General features: G+C 46.4%; 1 protein-coding gene across 22 annotated transcripts in view; it reads right to left on the bottom strand.

The window, feature by feature from the left end:
- Nucleotides 1-13,838: 13,838 nt before the first annotated feature.
- Nucleotides 13,839-20,401, bottom strand: part of LOC115170016 (kinesin-like protein KIF1A) — a 45,769-nt gene continuing 39,206 nt past the window's right edge. For all 22 annotated transcript variants that reach the window (XM_029726217.1, XM_029726212.1, XM_029726220.1 and 19 more), the window contains 5 exons: nt 19,239-19,345; nt 16,463-16,585; nt 15,986-16,178; nt 15,569-15,687; nt 13,839-15,359 (listed from right to left, as the gene is read on the bottom strand). In XM_029726217.1, the coding sequence (XP_029582077.1) occupies nt 15,320-15,359; nt 15,569-15,687; nt 15,986-16,178; nt 16,463-16,585; nt 19,239-19,345 (582 nt within the window). In that variant the 3' untranslated portion in view covers nt 13,839-15,319. The remainder of the gene's footprint in view (nt 15,360-15,568; nt 15,688-15,985; nt 16,179-16,462; nt 16,586-19,238; nt 19,346-20,401) is intronic.

Here is a 20,401-nt window from a genome sequence, read left to right as displayed (position 1 = left end):
CGGACAGGCGGGCCACTCTGGCAGATCCGGACAGGCGGGCCACTCTGGCAGATCCGGACAGGCGGGCCACTCTGGCAGATCCGGACAGGCGTGCCACTCTGGCAGATCCGGACCGGCGGGCCACTCTGGCAGCTCTGAACAGGCGGGCCACTCTGGCAGCTCCGAACAGGCGGGCCACTCTGGCAGCTCCGAACAGGTGGCCACTCTGGCAGCTCCGAACAGGCGGGCCACTCTGGCAGCTCCGAACAGGCGGGACCCACTGGAGGCCTAGTCCTGGGAGGAGGCACAGGACGGACCAGGATGGGGAGACCCACTGGAGGCCTGGGCCTAGGAGGAGGCACAGGACGGACCAGGATGGGGAGACCCACTGGAGGCCTGGTCCGAGGAGGCACAGGATAAACCGGGCTGTGGGGGAGCACTGGAGTTCTGGTACGGACGCTCGACATGCTTACTCCAGGCTGAATGCCCACTTTGGCCCGGCACGGGCGGAGAGCAGGCATTGGGCGAACTGGACCCTCCCAGCGCCCTGGAGACCCAGTGCGCAACGCCGGTGCAGGATAACCTGGACCGAGGAGGTGCACTGGAGACCAGACACGCTGAGCTGGCACAACCCGTCCTGGCTCGATGCCTGCTCTCGCATGGCACTTGCGGGGGGCTGGCATGTAGCGCTCCGGGCTATCAACGCGTACTGGGGACACCGTGCGCTTTACCGCATAACATGGTGCCTGACCAGTACTGCGCTGCCTCCTGTAAGCACGGGGAGTTGGCTCAGGTCTACCGCCTGACTCCGCCAGTCTCCCTGTGTGCCCCCCCCAAAAAATTTGGGGGGCTGCCTCCGGTGTCCGTTGCGTTCCCTCTCTTCGTACCAGCGCCTCTCAGTTCTCGCCACCTCGATCTCCCACTGCGGGCGGCGATAATCCCCAGCCTGAGCCCATGGTCCTTTACCGTCCAGGATTTCCTCCCAAGTCCACGACTCCAGATAGCTTCTCTCCATTTTTTTCAACATCCATGAGTCCCGATAGCTCTTCTCCTTCCTCCGCTGCTTGGTCCGTTTCTTGGTGGGGGATTCTGTAACGGTCGTCGTTGCAAGAAAACCAAGATGCAGCGGAGGTTGTGTGTTCATCTTGATATTTAATAAAAATGAACCACTACAAACAAAACACTCGATAGCAATGACAGCAAACAGTCCTGTCTGGTCCCAAATGAACAAAACAGAAAACAATCCCCCACAAAACCCAAAGGAAAAACCTGCTCCTTATGTGTGACTCCCAATCAACAACAACGAACTTCAGCTGTGCCTGATTGGGAGCCACACACGGCCCAAAACAAAGAAATACAAAAAAACTAGAAAAAGAACATAGAACGCCCACCCAATGTAACACCCTGGCCTAACCAAAATAAAGAACAAAAAAACCCTCTCTATGGCCAGGGCGTTACAACCGGCCTCACAACCGCAGACCAAGTGCAACCACCAGCCACCAGGACAGCTGATGGAACTGAGGAGTATTTCTGTCTGTAATAATTAACTTTTGTGGGGTAAAACTAATTCTGATTGGCTGAGTCTGGCTCCCCAGTGGGTGGACCTGGCTCTCAAGTGGGTCAGCCAATGCCCTCTCATCCATGGCTGCGCACCTGCCCAGTCATGTGAAATCCATAGATTAGGGCCTAATGAATTTATTTCAATTGACTGATTTCTTTGTATGAACTGTAACTCAGTAAAATCTTTGAAATTGTTGCATGTTGCATTTATATTTTTGTTCAGTATAGCATTAGGCACTGTTGTAATGAGTCAATGCAAAAACAGTTTGTAATTTGTACTTGGGCAGACATCAGGTTATGTTAAAGGGGCTTATGTTATTGCTGATTTTAAAACACATTATACTATTGATGTAAAACAAACTTTCCATGAGATAGATTGTGGATTGTGTATGTGTGCCAATCAGAGGGTGAATGGGCAAGACAAAATATAGAGTGCCTTTGAACAGGATATGGTAGTATGTGCCAGGCACACTGGTTTGAGTGTGTCAAGAACTGCAATGCTGCTGTTTTTTTTACCCTCAACAATATCCCGTGTGTATAAAGAAAGTACCACCACCTAAAGGACATCCAGCCAACTTGACACAACTGTGGGAAGCATTGGAGTCAACACGGGCCAGCATCCCTGACAAACGCTTTCGACACCTTGTAGATTCCACGCTCCGACGAATTGAGTCTGTTCTGAGGGCAAAAGGGGCTGCAACTCAATTTTGGTGTTCCTAATGTTTTGAAAACTCAGTGTGTAACGGTCGTCGTAGGAAGTGGACCAAGGCGCAGCGGGTTGAGTGCTCATTTTAACTTTTAATATAGAACACTGAAAATACAAAACAAGGAAACGCACAGTAATGCAGGCTACACACAGCAATGCACAAACAACCTCCCACAATACCCATAACAAACACACCCCTATATATAGGACCTTCAATCAGAGGCAACGAGAAACAGCTGCCTCCAATTGAAGGTCCCAATCCCAATTAACTAAACATAGAACTAAACACCCTAGATCAGACATAGAAATACACAACATAGAACCTAACCAAAAACCCCGGACTAATCTAATCAAACACCCCTCTACATAAACACATACTCTAACACACCCCGAACCACATAAAACAAATACCCCCCTGCCACGTCCTGACCAAACTACAATAACAAATAACCCCTTACTGGTCAGAACGTGACAGTACCCCCCCAAAGGTGCAGACCCCGGATGCACCTCACACAAAAAAATATACCCAAAATAAACCCCCCAAACTAAAGGGAGGGAAGGGAGGGTGGCTGCCGTCTCCGACGGTTCCCGTGCTACACCCCCCCCCTCCCCAAACCTCCTACTGTGGAGGTGGTTCAGGCTCTGGCCTTAGTCCCCCACCTAACCAGTCCCCCCCTGCTGAATACCTCGGCCTGAAGCGCGTCACTGTAGACCTTGGACTGTAGGGCGACTCTGGGAGCTCCGGACTGTAGGGCGACTCTGGGAGCTCCGGACTGTAGGGCGACTCTCTCGGTTCCGGACTGTAGGGCGTCTCTCTCGGTTCCGGACTGTAGGGCGTCTCTCTCGGTTCGGGACTGTAGGGCGTCTCTCTCGGTTCCGGACTGTAGGACGTCTCTCTCGGTTACGGACTGTAGGGCGTCTCTCTCGGTTCCGGACTGTAGGGCGTCTCTCTCGGTTCCGGACTGTGGGCCGTCTCTCTCGGTTCCGGACTGTAGGGCCGTCTCTCTCGGTTCCGGACTGTGGGCCGTCTCTCTCGGTTCCGGACTGTGGGCCGTCTCTCTCGGTTCCGGACTGTGGGCCGTCTCTCTCGGTTCCGGACTGTGGGCCGTCTCTCTTGGTTCCGGACTGTGGGCCGTCTCTCTACGGGGCACTGTCGCCGGAAGCTCTGGACGAGGCACTGTTGCCGGACACTCTGGACGAGGCACTGTTGCCGGAAGTTCTGGACGAGGCACTGTTGCCGGACACTCTGGACGAGGCGCTGTTGCCGGAAGGCCTGATGCGTGGGGCTGGCTTAGGACGCACCAGACTAAGGACACGCACCACAGGGCTAGTACGAGGAGCAGGGACAGGACGAGCTGGACTGGGCTGATGCACTGGAGGCCTGGTGCGTGGGGTGGTAGTGGAGGTACCAGACTGGAGACACGCACCCCAAGGCTAGTGCGAGGAGCAGGAACAGGACGAGTTGGACTGGGCTGACGCACTGGAAGCCTGGTGCGTGGGGCTGGTACTGGAGGTACCAGATTAGAGACACGCACCTCAGGGCTAGTGCGAGGAGTAGGAACAGGACGAGTTGGACTGGGCTGACGTACTGGAGGCCTGGTGCGTGGGGCTGGTACTGGAGGTACCAGACTGGAGACACGCACCTCAAGGCTAGTGCGAGGAGTAGGAACAGGACGAGTTGGACTGGGCTGACGCACTGGAAGCCTGGTGCGTGGTGCTGGCTTTGGAGACGCCATACTGGATACACGCACCTCAGGGCTAGTGCGAGGAGCGGGAACAGGATACACTGGGCCGTGAAGCATTACTGGAGGTCTGGAGCACACAACCCCTACGGGCTGAGTGCTCACTCGAGCATGGCACTTGCGAGGGGCTGGAATCACTCTCACCGGACTGTTCGTGCGCATGGGCGAGATCGTGCGCACTCCCGCATAGCACGGTGCCCTTCTGATCCTCTGTTCCCCATAATAAGCACGGATAGTTGGCTCAGGTCTACTGGTTGCCCTAGCCAAACTACCCGTGTGCCCTCCCCCCAAAAATGATTGGGGCTGCCTCTCCGGCTTCCTTGCCAGCCGTGTTCCCCAGTATAGAGCCTCATACCGGCGCCGCTCCGCCTTGGCTGTCTCTATCTCCTCCAGTGGGCGACGATATTCCCCAGCCTGGTGCCATGGTCCAGCCCCGTCCAGGATCTCCTCCCATGTCCAAGTTTCCGTATAGTCCACATAATTCCTTTGTTGCTCCTTCCCCCGCTGCTTGGTCCATTTGTGGTGGGAGGTTCTGTAAAAGTCGTCGTAGGAAGTGGACCAAGGCGCAGCGGGTTGAGTGCTCATTTTAACTTTTAATATAGAACACTGAAAATACAAAACAAGAAAACACACGAACACACAGTAATGCAGGCTACGCACAGCAATGCACAAACAACCTCCCACAATACCCATAACAAACACACCCTTATATATAGGACCTTCAATCAGAGGCAACGAGAAACAGCTGCCTCCAATTGAAGGCCCCAATCCCAATTAACTAAACATAGAACTAAACACCCTAGATCAGACATAGAAATACACAACATAGAACCTAACCAAAAACCCCGGACTAATCTAATCACACACCCCTCTACATAAACACATACTCTAACACACCCCGAACCACATAAAACAAATACCCCCTTGCCACGTCCTGACCAAACTACAATTGTAACGCCCTGGCCATAGAGAGGGGTTTTTGTTCTTTATTTTGGTTAGGCCAGGGTGTTACATTGGGTGGGTGTTCTATGTTCTTTTTCTAGGTTTTGTATTTCTTTGTGTTGGGCCGTGTGTGGCTCCCAATCAGGCACAGCTGTAATTCATTGTTGCTGATTGGGAGTCACACATAAGGAGCATGTTTTTCCTTTGGGTTTTGTGGGTAATTGTTTCTGTTAGTGTTTTGCACCTGACAGGACTGTTTGGCTGTCAGTTTTCTTGTTTTCTTGTATAGTGTTCTCTTTGTTTGTATTAAATTCTAATGATGAACACTAACTCCGCTGCACCTTGGTCTTCTTCCGACGACAGCCGTTACAGAATTACCCACCAACAACGGACCCAGCAGTGGAGGAAGGAGCAGCGCCAGGAGGAGCAAGGATCCTGGACCAGGGAAAGAAGGGACTGGACATGGGAGGACATCCTGGACGGCAAGGGATCCTACACTTGGGAAGAGATCCTGGTCGGAAGGGATCGCCTCCCATGGGAACAGGTAGAGGCACTCAGAAGAGTGGAGGCAGCAGGAGAGAAGGACCAACGGTATGAGGGAACACGGCTGGCAAGGAAGCCCGAGAGGCAGCCCCAAAACATTTTGTGGCAGAGTCAGGTTGGAGACCTGAGCCAGCTCCCCGTGCTTACAGGAGGCAGCGCAGTACTGGTCAGACACCGTGTTATGCGGTAAAGCGCACGGTGTCCCCAGTACGCGTGGAGAGCCCGGTGCGCTACATCCCAGCTCCTAACATCTGCCGGGGGAGGTTGGGCATCGAGCCAGGACGGGTTGTGCAGGCCGTGCACTCTAGACCTCCAGTGCGTCTTCAGGACCCGGTCTATCCTGTGCCTGCACCCAGGACTAGGCCTCCAGTGGGTCTCCCCATCCTGGTTAAGCCTGTGCCTCCTCCTCGAACCAGGCCTCCAGTGGGTCTCCCCATCCTGGTCTGTCCTGTGCCTGCTCCACGGACCAGGCCTCCAGTGGGTCTCCCCATCCTGGTCTGTCCTGTGCCTGCTCCACGGACCAGGCCTCCAGTGGGTCTCCCCATTCTGGTCTCTCCTGTGCCGCTTCCACGGACTTGGCCTCCAGTGGGTCTCCCCATCCTGGTCAGTCCTGTGCCTGCTCAACGGACCAGGCCTCCAGTGGGTCTCCCCATCCTGGTCCGTCCTGTGCCACCTCCCAGGACTAGGCCTCCAGTGGGTCTCGCCAGTCCGGAGCCGCCAGAGCTGCCCGCCAGTCCGGAGCCGCCAGAGCCGCCCACCAGTCAAGAGCCGCCAGAGCCGCCCGCCAGAAAGGTGCCGCCAGAGCCGCCCGCCAGTCAGGAGCCGCCAGAGCCGCCCGCCATTCAGGAGCTGCCAGAGCCGCCCGCCAGTCAGGAGCTGCCAGAGCGGCCCGCCTGTCCGGAGCTGCCAGAGCGGCCCGCCTGTCCGGAGCTGCCAGAGCGGCCCGCCTGTCCGGAGCTCGCGGCCCGCCTGTCCGGAGCTGCCAGAGCGGCCCGCCTGTTCGGAGCTGCCAGAGTGGCCCGCCTGTTCGGAGCTGCCAGAGTGGCCCTCCTGTCCGGATCTGCCAGAGTAGCCCGCCTGTCCGGATCTGCCAGAGTGGCCCGCCTGTCCGGATCTGCCAGAGTGGCCCGCCTGTCCGGATCTGCCATCGCCACCCGCCAGCCGGGCGCAGCCATTGCCGCCCGCCAGCCGGGCGCAGCCAGGGTCGTCCGCCAGCCGGGCGCAAAAAGGGTCGCCCGCCAGCTGGGCGAAGTCAGGGTCGCCCACCAGACCTTCGACGCGGCCAGGTGCACCACCTAAGAGGGCAACGCCAAGGGTGGAACAGAGGCCACGTCCCGCACCGTAAGGCCCACCCGGACCCTCCCCTTCAGGGTCAGGTTTTGCGGCCGGAGTCCGCACCTTGGGGGGGGGGGTACGTAACGCCCTGGCCATAGAGAGGGGTTTTTGTTCTTTATTTTGATTAGGCCAGGGTGTTACATTGGGTGGGCGTTCTATATTCTTTTTCTAGGTTTTGTATTTCTTTGTGTTGGGCCGTGTGTGGCTCCCAATCAGGCACAGCTGTAATTCATTGTTGCTGATTGGGAGTCACACATGAGGAGCATGTTTTTCCTTTGGGTTTTGTGGGTAATTGTTTCTGTTAGTGTTTTGCACCTGACAGGACTGTTTGGCTGTCAGTTTTCTTGTTTTCTTGTATAGTGTTCTCTTTGTTTGTAATAAATTCTAATGATGAACACTAACTCCGCTGCACCTTGGTCTTCTTCCGACGACAGCCGTTACAACAATAACAAATAACTCCTTACTGGTCAGAACGTGACACAGTGTCTATTACACTGTAGCGATTATGGAAACCGATTCATGCCAAAACAAATATACTGGTAATGTTGTTTTGGCATGAATCTCCTTCCATATAATGATATGCAATTACAGGCCCAGTGCAGTCAAAGTTCAGTTTTTCTTGTGTTTTTTTTATCATATTGTACAACAGTTGATGAAACTAACACTGTAAAAGTTTGAACAACTTGATCAATGTTGTTTCCTGATAGTCCCTGGTACAATCTAGATAGGACTTTCTACTCAGCAGGTTTGCATGGGAGGGAGTTTCGGCTTTCCATGAGGTAAATTGGTTAGTAGACCAATAACAAAGACAGTTCCAAACCTCTACCAATAACAGCTAGTTTAAATTTGTCCCTCCCCACTCAGACTATTCTCAGACAGTCCAAGCAAAATTCTTGCTTGAACATTTTTGGGGGGCCCATTTTAATGGAAATCTATTACAGTAATGTACTTAATTGTTACCCATAAATTCTTTTATATTGATACAAAACGGCTGATTAGGGCATTTACTGTCCAACATAAATCAACAATCTAAAAGCTGTAAGGATATCATGATCAAGGATGTATTCAGCTTCTTTCAATTGATTTGCAATGACATAACACTCATGCACACTCATTCTGAATTAATAGTCTCTCCAAAAGCACCAAAATGCACTGAACAGTCTAATAACACAAACAAGTTTTACAAATAAATATCAAAAGACAAAGTTAAAACCAGGACTAATGTTTGAAATCCTTCCAGAAAGCAGGCTGTGGTTGGTGTCTTCACAGATCTTGTTGTTGCTGAAACAGGAAAAATTCTGTGGCGCTGCTACACTTTAGAAGCTCTTCTTCTGGACTGGCAGTCTACACTATGAACTAGCCTTCTTTCCTTCTTATGTCACGTCCTGACCAGCAGAGGGAGTAATTGTATTAGTTTTGGTCAGGACGTGGCAGAGGTTTTCTATGTGTAGGTTGGGTGCTGGACTCTCAATTGGAGGCAGGTGTTTCTAGTTGCCTCTGATTGGGAGTCCTATAAACAGGTGTGTGTTTTTCTTTGTGGTTGTGGGTAGTTGTTTGTGAGCACTGCTTTTGTTTAGCCTGCCACACTGTTCTTGTCGTGAGTATTGTTTATTGTTTTTTCCTGTGGATGCTTTACTCGTGTTTTATTAAAAAGATGAGTATCCACATTCCCGCTGCGTATTGGTCCTCCCTTCAACACAACAACATTATCTGTGACATCTTAATGTGTTTGAGCCAATCAGTTGTGTTCTGACAAGGTAGGGGTGGTATACAGAACATAGCCCTATTTGGTAAAAGACCATGTCCATATTATGGCAAGAACAGCTCAAATAAGCAAAGAGAAACAACAGCAATAGTAGCCCATAGTCACAACTCAGATAGGGCACCTTCTGAGTGTTAATTATTCAACGATGGGATTGGATGTCCAGGGATGAGGAAGTACAGTAAATCAGAGGAGACTGGTGGGAGGAGCAATAGGAGGATGGGCTCGTTGTAATGGTAAACAAATATATGTAAACCATGTTTGACTCTGGTCCATTTCAGCCATAACGAGCCAATCCTCTTATAGCTCCTCCCACCAGCCTCTGCTGAGTAGACCCATGGCTATGTGGATGTACAGTTAAAGTCGGAAGTTTACATACACCTTAGCCAAATACATTTAAACTCAGTTTTTCACAATTCCTAACATTTAATCCTACTAAAAATTCCCTGTCTTAGGTCAGTTAGGATCACCACTTTATTTTAAGAATGTGAAATGTCAGAATAATAGTAGAGAGAATGATTTATTTCAGCTTTTATTTCTTTCACCACATTCCCAGTGGGTCAGAAGTTTACATACACTCAACTAGCATTTGGTAGCATTGCCTTTACATTGTTTAACTTGGGTCAAACGTTTCGGGTAGCCTCCCACAAGCTTCCCACAATAAGTTGGGTGAATTTTGGCCCATTCCTCCTGACAGAGCTGGTGTAACTGAGTCAGGTTTGTAGGCCTCCTTGCTCGCACACGCTTTTTCAGTTCTGCCCACAAATTTCTGTGGGATTGAGGTCAGGGCTTTGTGATGGCCACTCCAAGCTTTAACTTCCTGACTGATGTCTTGAGATGTTGCTTCAATATATCCACATCATTTTCCTCCCTCATGATGCCATCTATTTTGTGAAGTGCACCAGTCCCTCCAGCAGCAAAGCTGATCTGATTAAACAGCATGATATTTATAAAGGTGCACCTTGTGCTGGGGATAATAAAAGGCCACTCGAAAATGTGCAGTTTTGTCACAAAACACAATGTCACCGATGTCTCAAGTTTTGAGGGAGTGTGCAATTGGCATACTGACTGCAGGAACTGTTCACCAGAGCTGTTGTCAGAGAATGTAATGTTAATTTCTCTTCCATAAGCCGCCTCCAACATCGTCCAATGTCGTTTTAGAGAATTTGGCAGTACGTCCAATCGGCTTCACAACACCAGACTACATGTATGGCGTCGTGTGATGTCAACGTTGTGAACAGAGTGCCCCGTGGTGTCGGTGGGGTTAAGGTATGGGCAGGCATAAGCTACGGACAACAAACACAATTGCATTTTATCAATGGCAATTTGAATGCACAAAATTACCATGCCGAGATCCTGAGGCCTATTGTGATGCCAATTTTTTTAAAGGTATCTGCGGCCAACAGATGCATATCTGTACTCCCAGTCATGTGAAATCCATAGATTGGGGTCTAGTGATTTTATTTAAATTGACTGACTTCCTCAAATGAACTGTAACTCAGTAAAATCAATGAAATTGTTGCATGTTGTGTTTATATTTTTGTTCAGTATATTTCATTAGTTGAATTAGATGTGTTAGTGCTGGGCTAGAGCAAAAACCTGCACACCATGTATAGTAGGGGCCGCAGGAACAGGTCTGAACAACACTACATTAGAGACACTTACGATTTTAGATGTCCAGTTGAGTTATTTTGTTGCTACAAATTTCAAACCAGCACATCCTTGCATCCTTGTATAAGGTAGGATCTATGAGTTTTAGATGATTGGCGATGCCAGACAACAAAATCCAGACAAAGGACACAAGCAAATGTTGCATAAGTTCCACATTTATTTCACTTTATTCTGACAAATTGTTTACGTGTCCACAAACATTAGAAGACACTAGAACTCCAACACTCAAAAGATAATGTGAGCACTGAGATGACATCACAGGCCAGTTATTATGGAACGGGGGTTACATCTGTGCGATCGGACCCACCACTGCCAATCAGGTTCATTATTGACAAGACAAGAGCCATTCAAATGTCAAGGTCAATGCAGAGTCATTTAGGCGGGCGTTTAGTATACAGGGCTGTTCCTATACAGAGCTGCACTGAGGGGGATAGGGCGTCATTAGCTAGCAGTGAGGGTAAGAGAGAGCAGGGTGAAGAAGAGGCAGATCCACATGCTTGGATCCAGGAAATGTAATGCTACATAAAAAGCTGTCAAAGCAGTAACAGAATCCATCTGTATTTGTATATATAGCCGGCTCACGGAACTTCAAATGCGTCGTTTTAACTTCTTCTTTGAGGACGGAACTTCAGATATCCTAGCTGTAAGAAGTACCCTAGTTTTAAGAAGTGTCCTAGTTTTAAGAAGCATCCTAGTTTTAAGGAGCATCTTAGTTTTATGAAGTACCCTGGTTTTAAGAAGTATACTAGTTTTAAGAAGCATCCTAGTTTTAAGAAGTATCCTAGTTTTAAGAAGCATCCTAGTTTTAAGGAGCATCTTAGTTTTATGAAGTACCCTGGTTTTAAGAAGTATACTAGTTTTAAGAAGTATCCTAGTTTTAAGAAGTATCCTAGTTTTAAGAAGTAGAGTTACGAGTTAGTAGACGATAAACGCTAAAGCGACAATAGTACAGTTTCAAACAAAACAACATCTCCTTCTTTTGAGGGATAATATTGTAACCCCCAACCAATCTTATGCATTCTGTTCATTCTTAATATGATAAATGATGATGTGATAAGTACAATAAATTATACTTGGATGACAATTCAATAGCCCTAATATTCCTTACTCATATAATCCACCTCCAAATAGAAACAAGAATTCATAAATAAAGCTTTCTTTTCTTCCATTGGTCGAGCAGGCAAAATAGTGGCATACCAGTGTACACCAAAGTAAAAAATTGCATACAACACACACCAAGATGACCACGACTGGGTCGGCAGGTAGCCTAGTGGTTAAGAGCGTCGGGCCAGTAACCAAAAGATTGCTGGTTTGAATCCCCGAGCCAACAAGGTGAGAAAAAAACATCTATAGATGTGACCTGGAGCAAGGCACTTAACCTTAATTGCTCATGTAAGTCGCTCAGGAAACGAGTGTCTGCTAAATGACTAAAATGTAAAAAAACGGATCCACAATATGAAACCCAGAGATAGGTTGTATTTTAATTAGATCATAGTATTTATCTTGTGATAGGATGTATTTAAGTTTCAGCATTCTAGAAACAGAAAACAAAGAACCGTGTGATTTTCCACTGAAACCAATCAACTCTCAATTATTGCACTTCAGTATATACGCAATATATTCCTAATAGGAAGGATATAGGAAGATATGTTCATAATTGAGGATATAAGCACTTATTAACATCAGTTGGGGAACATCATGTGTGATTATGCCATGTCTTGCATGTTGCTCCCTTGCTGTGGCTATCTGAGCATGCTCTGTAGGTTGGCAGGCCTAAGGCATGCATAAAAACCCAACACTTTGTGTTAGATGGGAGAATTGTGTTTGACCAAAACACGAACCTCGCCATACAAACAAGGAACAACAGTAGGACATGATCCAATTGGCTGTCTGGCCATGGCTGGTCTGCTGCACTCACACATAATGTTGCTGTAAACACAACACTAACGCTTGGTTTTCAATAAAGCAAAAGGACGTACAAAAGCATAGAACACTCAGACTATGAGACAACAGGCAACTTTAGTTTGAAATTGTCGATCTCCTATGGCTGCTAGACCAACGTAGCACTGAAGAGTCACTTTGCTTCAGTCGGCAGTGCCACCTTGATTCACTTGGACTATTCTCGTTTCAGATAGCAGTTTGTGGTCATCTGGGTGTGAAAGAATGGTCACAGCAACAATAAACCACAGCCAAAGTCCGCAGGATGTGCGACTTCATAACATCTACAGGTTCATACTGTATAGGTTTCTGACACAGACACCAGGCTGTAAAACAGCTATACAAAAAAGCATAACGAAGGATGTTAGCTGCTACTTTACACAAGAAGCTAGTGTAGTCTATAGACTGTACACATATTAGTTGAAATGGATAGAATCACATGGACACACGGCATCAATATTAGGTTCATAGCATCAGAGTAAATAAAAGCTTGCTGTGATACATGTAACATCGAGCTAATGTGGTGGACGTCAATGATATTAAAGTGTGGACTTGATGAAAGACAGGAAAAAGAGAGAGAGCGAAGTGGAGAAAGGGAGGCACTACCTGGTGCATAGCGATGCACTTTCAGACAACTCGACTGGCGGAAAAAAGGTTACAAATATCCCACTAACCTATCAATAGAGTATAATCACAGGTTTTTTTATTATTCAATGTACTGTAACCCACCACCATAGAAGGTAAAGTAACCCACCACCATAGAAGGTAAAGTAACCCACCACCATAGAAGGTAAAGTAACCCACCACCATAGAAGGTAAAGTAACCCACCACCATAGAAGGTAAAGTAACCCACCACCATAGAAGGTAAAGTAACCCACCACCATAGAAGGTAAAGTAACCCACCACCATAGAAGGTAAAGTAACCCACCAGCATAGAAGGTAAAGTAACCCACCACCATAGAAGGTAAAGTAACACACCACCATAGAAGGTAAAGTAACCCACCACCATAGAAGGTAAAGTAACCCACCAGCATAGAAGGTAAAGTAACCCACCACCATAGAAGGTAAAGTAACCCACCACCATAGAAGGTAAAGTAACCCACCAGCATAGAAGGTAAAGTAACCCACCACCATAGAAGGTAAAGTAACCCACCACCATAGAAGGTAAAGTAACCCACCACCATAGAAGGTAAAGTAACCCACCACCATAGAAGGTAAAGTAACCCACCACCATAGAAGGTAAAGTAACCCACCACCATAGAAGGTAAAGTAACCCACCACCATAGAAGGTAAAGTAACCCACCACCATAGAAGGTAAAGTAACCCACCACCATAGAAGGTAAAGTAACCCACCACCATAGAAGGTAAAGTAACCCACCACCATAGAAGGTAAAGTAACCCACCAGCATAGAACACAATAAACATCCTCTTGCTGGAGAGGAGCCATTGTTAGTGTATCCACGTGGAATATTTCACTTATAAACAGACATTCAGGGCCAATAGCAGAATCGTAGGTTTCGCAAAGGATTACATTAATATCTCACTAAAACCTAGGAGCCATTTTTTCAAGTCTACATGACGGAGGATATATTCAGTATTTTAAATAGATTGGACTGCTTTGGTTAAAAACAACTGAGTGAATGGGACAGACATCAACTCAAGAGAATAAAGTCGATATAATGCAACAATAAAGTACCATGCGACAAAACTGATCAGTGGTCCCACACAAATAAATTAAACTGGTCAGTGGTCCCACACAAATACATTAAACTGGTCAGTGGTCCCACACAAATACATTAAACTGGTCAGTGGTCCCACACAAATACATTAAACTGGTCAGTGGTCCCACACAAATAAATTAAACTGGTCAGTGGTCCCACACAAATACATTAAACTGATCAGTGGTCCCACACAAATACATTAAACTGGTCAGTGGTCCCACACAAATAAATTAAACTGGTCAGTGATCCCATACAAATACATTAAACTGGTCAGTGGTCCCATACAAATACATTAAACTGGTCAGTGATCCCACACAAATAAATTAAACTGGTCAGTGATAAATAAATTAAACTGGTCAGTGATAAATAAATTAAAACTAAAATAACAAATAAATAATGTATATACACAAAGAATATGTAAACGGTCAAGGACACATTGCTCTCCAGTGTGAGTCAGGCAGCTGGCGTATTATATTGCCTAATGCTCTACAAACATGTTACTATGAAATGTCAACACAGTGAACTCACCATTCTCCAAGCATGGAAGGCAAAGAGTCATCCTATTGCCCTATCATATCCCCATGATCCTAATCTGTCCATGACATTATCCAACTATTACAGCACCCCACTTCCATTCCACTGTATACTGTCAAAAACCTGGATATATCACGTTCATCCTATACTGTCTTAAACCTTGGATACAAAACAGATGCAACGACAACGAGTTACAGTATGCGACTGGCAGCCATTTCAACATGAGGTAAATGTGGATATGCTGTTTTAACATGAGAACACACACACAGAAACAGATATCTCTTATGAGAGGACTAGAAAAGGGAATATACCATGTCACCATTAATATTTTTCTTATCAGTCTACAGTGTTTATAAGAAATACATGAGTGGCATTGATCTGGGGTATAATGTACAGTTAGAGTGGGGCGGTAGTAAGTAGCAGGCCATTGGAACTGATAACAACTTGGACTAAGACTTATACACTATAACGTTTCTCTTTGTTTGGATAAACCCTATGGGGACTGTTAGCATGTTAGATAACGGTAAAGTTTACGTGCACATGACAATGGGGCGTGTCACAACCAGGCACAATACAGCCAGCAGGGGTAAGCCCCACTTCACAGGGTCGGGTTGTTAGTTAAGTCTTACATGGGTATTAAGGGTGTTTAATGGGTAGTTTAAACTGTGCATGTTCCAGGTAACCAGGAAGAGGCTTCAAATAGGGCATCAGCTGGGATGGTTTTAAGTGCAGTTTGGGGAAGTATCAGCAACAGGATAGAGCACTGTTAGGACAGGGAGAGCTGTTTAGATGAGCTATATACAGGAGAGGGTCAGTGGAGCTTTGAGATTGTGTTGTTTTTTTGTTTTCTCTCCCCCCCCCCCCCCCCGCGCATGTTCCTCTCTCTCACATCCTTGGGCCTGACTTTCTTCTGGAGAGCTTAGACCTTGGGGAGGGAGGGAAAAGAGGGGAGGGTTAATGTTTGACAGAAAATGATCAGGGGTAGACAGTGAATTTGAATTAGAAATTAGCTTGAACAAGTGTTTACGAGGAGATTTAAGTAACCTGGTATTACACAAAAAATACAATTTTGAGGAGGGGTTTTCATTGATGAACACGAGGTAACAAGGTTGAAGCAGTGAGGGGTTACTATACCTGATGGTTCCGGCGAGCAGGGGGTTAAAAGCATACAGCCAGTCGTGCATCTCCTTGTCATTACTGGCTTGGAGAAGTATTCCGCGATGCTCGGTGCACACTGCAAATGTGTTTGGAGTCTAAAAGCAGAAATTATTTAGATCACTAAAAGGATCTGGTAAATTAACTACAATTGGACAGACACAGGAAATCAATGGTATAAAAAATATATTTATTATCTATATTTTTTTTAAATATTTGTCTATAAACAAAAAATATATCCAAGAAGTACATTCCAATAAACATATTAGTGGTAAACTGTATTTTTGGTATATCCATAGTATATGTGTAATATATTAGTGATTTATTTTTTAAATGTATATGGTATATTTTTGCTATATTTATGATATACTTGGAAGAAGTTTCTGTCAGTCCTACCCGGAGCAGAGTCTGCTTGTCCTCGCTGTATTCCACCTGGGCAGAGGAGAGGTTGATGACAGCGCGTTCCACATTGTCCCTGTCGTTGCGGTACAGGTAGACGTAGGGCCGGCGTACCACCACATAGCGCTTCACCCAGCCACTGGTGTGGGGCTCCAGGAAGTGCAGGTAGCCTTTCTTCGACACGATGGGGCTGCAGCCCAGGGGAGATAGAAGGACAGTTATATTTCACTTATATATGAAGTAAACATCATATTTTATTATTTATTGTTGATTTAGTAGCAGCCCATCCGAATAACTTAAGTATTGCTCATATATTTTTTCATCTTTATAGTGATTCCAAACAATTAATCTAGCAGAGATATATCATAATTCACCCCAATATCAAACTGTATGACTCATCTGACCTCTATGGAATCCTGTACAGCAGTCTAGTCCTAGCTGAAATCGCTAAGCCCCAGAGTGGTCTGGTCTCACCTGACGCGGATCTCCTGGATGTCAGGGACGAAAGTGCAGCCTCTACCCGGGATCCTCTTCCTATCTACAGGGCTAAAGGGGTCCAGGTCTGGGGTTGAAGCTCCAGAGCTGGGCTCAATGTGTCTGCAGACCAGAGATAACGTTCTATCAATGTTCTCTCAATGTTCTTAAAACATTGTCTGTGCTTTCTCAATGTTCAATCAATGCCCTTTTAACAAAGCTCTTTCTGCAAAGCGAATTAATTAATTTGCATATACAGTGCATTCGGAAAGTATTCAGACCCCTTGACTGTTTCCACATTTTGTTACATTGCAGCCTTATTCTAAAATTGATTTTTTTTAAAAATCAATCTACACACAATACCCCATAATGACAACGCAAAAACAGGTTTTTAGAACTTTTTGCAAATGTATTTAAAAAAAAACTGAAATTTAACATTTACATAATTATTCAGGCCCTTTACTCAGTACTTTGTTGAAGCACCTTTGGCAGCGATTACAGCCTCAAGTATTCTTGGGTATGACGCTACAACTTCGGGAGTATTTCGGGAGTTTCTCCCATTCTTCTCTGCAGATTCTCTCATGCTCTGTGGGGAGCTTTTTTCAGGTCTCTCCAGAGATATTCGATCGGGTTCAAGTCCGGGCTCTGGCTGGGCCACTCAAGGCCAGTCAGAGACTTGTCCCGAAGCCACTCCCGCGTTTTCTTGGCTGTGTGCTTAGGGTCGTTGTCCTGTTGGAAGGTGAACCTTCGCCCAAGTCTGAGGTCCTGAGCGCTCTGGAGCAGGTTTTCATCAGGGATCTCTCTGTACTTTGCTCTGTTCATCTTGACCTCGATACTGACTCGTCTCCCAGTCCCTGCCACTGAGAAACATCCCCAGAGCATGATGCTGCCACCACCATGCTTCACCGTAGGGATGGTGCCAGGTTTCCTCCAGATGTGACGCTTGGCATTCAGCCAAAAGAGTTCAATCTTGGTTTCATCTGACCAGAGAATCTTGTTTCTCCTGGTCTGAGAGTCCTTTAGGTGCCTTTTGGCAAATTCCAAGCGGGTTGTCATGTGCCTTACTGAGGAGTGGCTTCCGTCTGGCCACTCTACCTTAAACCTCACTAGGGTAGGGGGCAGCATTCGGAATTTTGGATGAAAAGCATGCCCAAAGTAAACTGCCTGCTACTCAGGTCCAGAAGCTAGGATATGCATATAATTGGTAGATTTTGATAGAAAACACTCTAAAGTTTCCAAAAACTGTTAAAATAATGTCTGTGAGTATAACAGAACTGATATGATATGGCAGGCGAAAACCTGAGGAAAATCCATCCAGGAAGTGCTATTATTTTGAAATGCCTGTTTTTCCATTGAAAGCCTATTCACCATACAAAGACTTATGACCCACCCAGTTCACGATCCCTATGGCTTCCACTACATGTGGCCAGTCTTTAGGCATTGTTTCAGGCTTTAACTCTGAAAAATGAGGGAGAAACACCACTTTCAATGAGAGGACAGTGGAAATTTCCAGACATGAGTCCAGCGCATGACCGGGAGCGCACCTTTCTTGTTTCTCCTTTTCTATTGACGAAGCTTTTGTCCGGTTGAAATATGATTGATTATTTATGACAAAAACAACCTGAGGATTGATTATAAACATCGTTTGACATGTTTCTACGAACTTTTATGGTACTTTTTAGATTCTTCGTCTGCATGCGGTGACCGCGCTTTGTTCCAATGGATTACTGAACAAACAAACAAAATTGAGGTTTTTGGATATAAAGAGGGAATTTATCGAACAAAATGAACATTTATTGTGTAACATGGAGTCTTGGGAGTGCTACCATATGAAGATCAACAAAGGTAAGTGATACATTTTATCGCTATTTCTGACTTTTGTTACTCCTCTTCTTGGCTGCTAACTGTTTGTAATGATTTGTCTGCTGGGCGCTGTTCTCAGATAATCGCATGGTATGCTTTCGCCGTAAAGCCTTTTTGAAATCTGACACAGCGGTTGGATTAACAAGAAGTTTATCTTTAAGCTGGTGTATAACATTTGTATCTTTTATGTATTTTTATTATGAGAATGTCTGTTTTGTTGAGTTTCACGCTCTGCAATTTCACCGGATGTTGTTTGAGACAGTGGATTACTGAACAACTCTGGAGCTCAGTCAGAGTGACCATCGGGTTCTTGGTCATCTCCCTGACCAAGGCCCTTCTCCCCCGATTGCTCAGTTAGGCCGGGTGACCAGCTCTAGGAGAGTCTTGGTGATTCCAAACTTCTTCCATTTAAGAATGATGGAGGCCACTGTGTTCTTGGGGACCTTCAATGCTGCATACATTTTTTGGTACCCTTCCCCAGATCTGTGCCTCGAAACAATCCTGTCTTGGAGCTCTATGGACAATTCCTTTGACCTCATGGCTTGGTTGTTGCTATGACATGCACTGTCACCTGTGGGACCTTATAGACAATCTTATATAGATGATCGATGGAGCTCAATTTCGAGTCTCATAGCAAATGGTGTGAATACTTATGTAAATAAGATATTTCTCTTTCTTATTTTTTATAATTATTTCTAAAAACCAGTTTTCATGTTGTCATTATGGGGTATTGTGTGTAGATTGATGAGGAAAAACATTTATTTAATCCATTTTAGAATAAGGCTGTAATATAACAAAATGTGGAAAAAGTCAAGGGGTCTGAATACTTTCCGTATACTACTTGTCAATAGCAGGTCTGGGGTGAATAAAATGGGAGTGAGGGGTGACAGTTGAAAGGTGAAAGGACACATACCTGATGTCATAATGTCCCTCCACCAATGAGGGGCAAGTAGAGGACGGCGTTAGCGTGCTCAGACCAGAAGAGGACGGTGACATCAGCGACGCTGACATCTCAGACAGCTGAAACACATACACACAAGCATACACAGATAATCACACACACACACATACAAACAAACATGAACATATACACACACACAATAAGCACACACAAACACGCACATACAATGACACCATTATACATTCATCAACAGTTCCCATGTATTGCATTTGGAGGGTCTGCAAGGTCTATGACAGAATCTGATACTCATCAAGTAATCTGATGAGGTCATGAGAGGACATGTGTTCCAGCCCCAGGCTTTGGTTACACATGTAGAGACAACATGCTGTATTAGGGACAGAGAAGCCTGACATTCTCTGAGACGGGGGTGGGAGGAGAGGGGGGTTGGAGGAGAGGGGGCTAGGGGTGAGAATGAGAAAATCTGTAGGTTGGGTGAAGGTTTACGAGTGATGATGAGCAACTGAATATGAATTAATTAATTAAGTGTGGTGAATACGGTAGTTATTTTGTTTTAAGGTTAAGTTCTTCATTAGAATGTATTTCCTTCTGAGAATTCAGTTATTTGTTAGAGTTTAGTTCTTTGTTTAACAAATAAGTAAATGATCAGAAAGGCTGCGTGTGTCAACTAGACAGGGGATCAGGAGGGGAAGGATGTAGATGACAGATTTCTTGGGTGGGATCAGTGAGAATGGGCTGGAATCTATAGGGAGCACGTTTGATGGTATACAAAGTGCTTTGGGCTAGGGACTGGCTGGGTAAAAGTATCCTGCACGGTGTACTGTAAATTGATTATAAAGGGGGTTAACGGGCCTGGGGGCTGGGTTCTGTAAGTGGGTTATAGAGGGGGTTAACAGGCCTGGGGGCTGGGTTCTGTTAGTGGGTTATAGAGGGGGTTAATGGGCCTGTGGGCTGGGTTCTGTAAGTGGGTTATAGAGGGGGTTAACAGGCCTGGGGGCTGGGTTCTGTAAGTGGGTTATAGAGGGGGTTAATGGGCCTGGGGGCTGGGTTCTGTTAGTGGGTTATAGAGGGGGTTAACAGGCCTGGGGGCTGGGTTCTGTAAGTGGGTTATAGAGGGGGTTAAAGGGCCTGGGGGCTGGGTTCTGTAAGTGGGTTAT

Source organism: Salmo trutta, chromosome 31 (assembly GCF_901001165.1).
Source record: "Salmo trutta chromosome 31, fSalTru1.1, whole genome shotgun sequence".
In the NCBI taxonomy this organism is placed as follows: domain Eukaryota; kingdom Metazoa; phylum Chordata; class Actinopteri; order Salmoniformes; family Salmonidae; genus Salmo; species Salmo trutta.
Note: the sequence above shows the minus strand (reverse complement) of the source record. Positions and strands in the feature narration are given on the sequence as shown.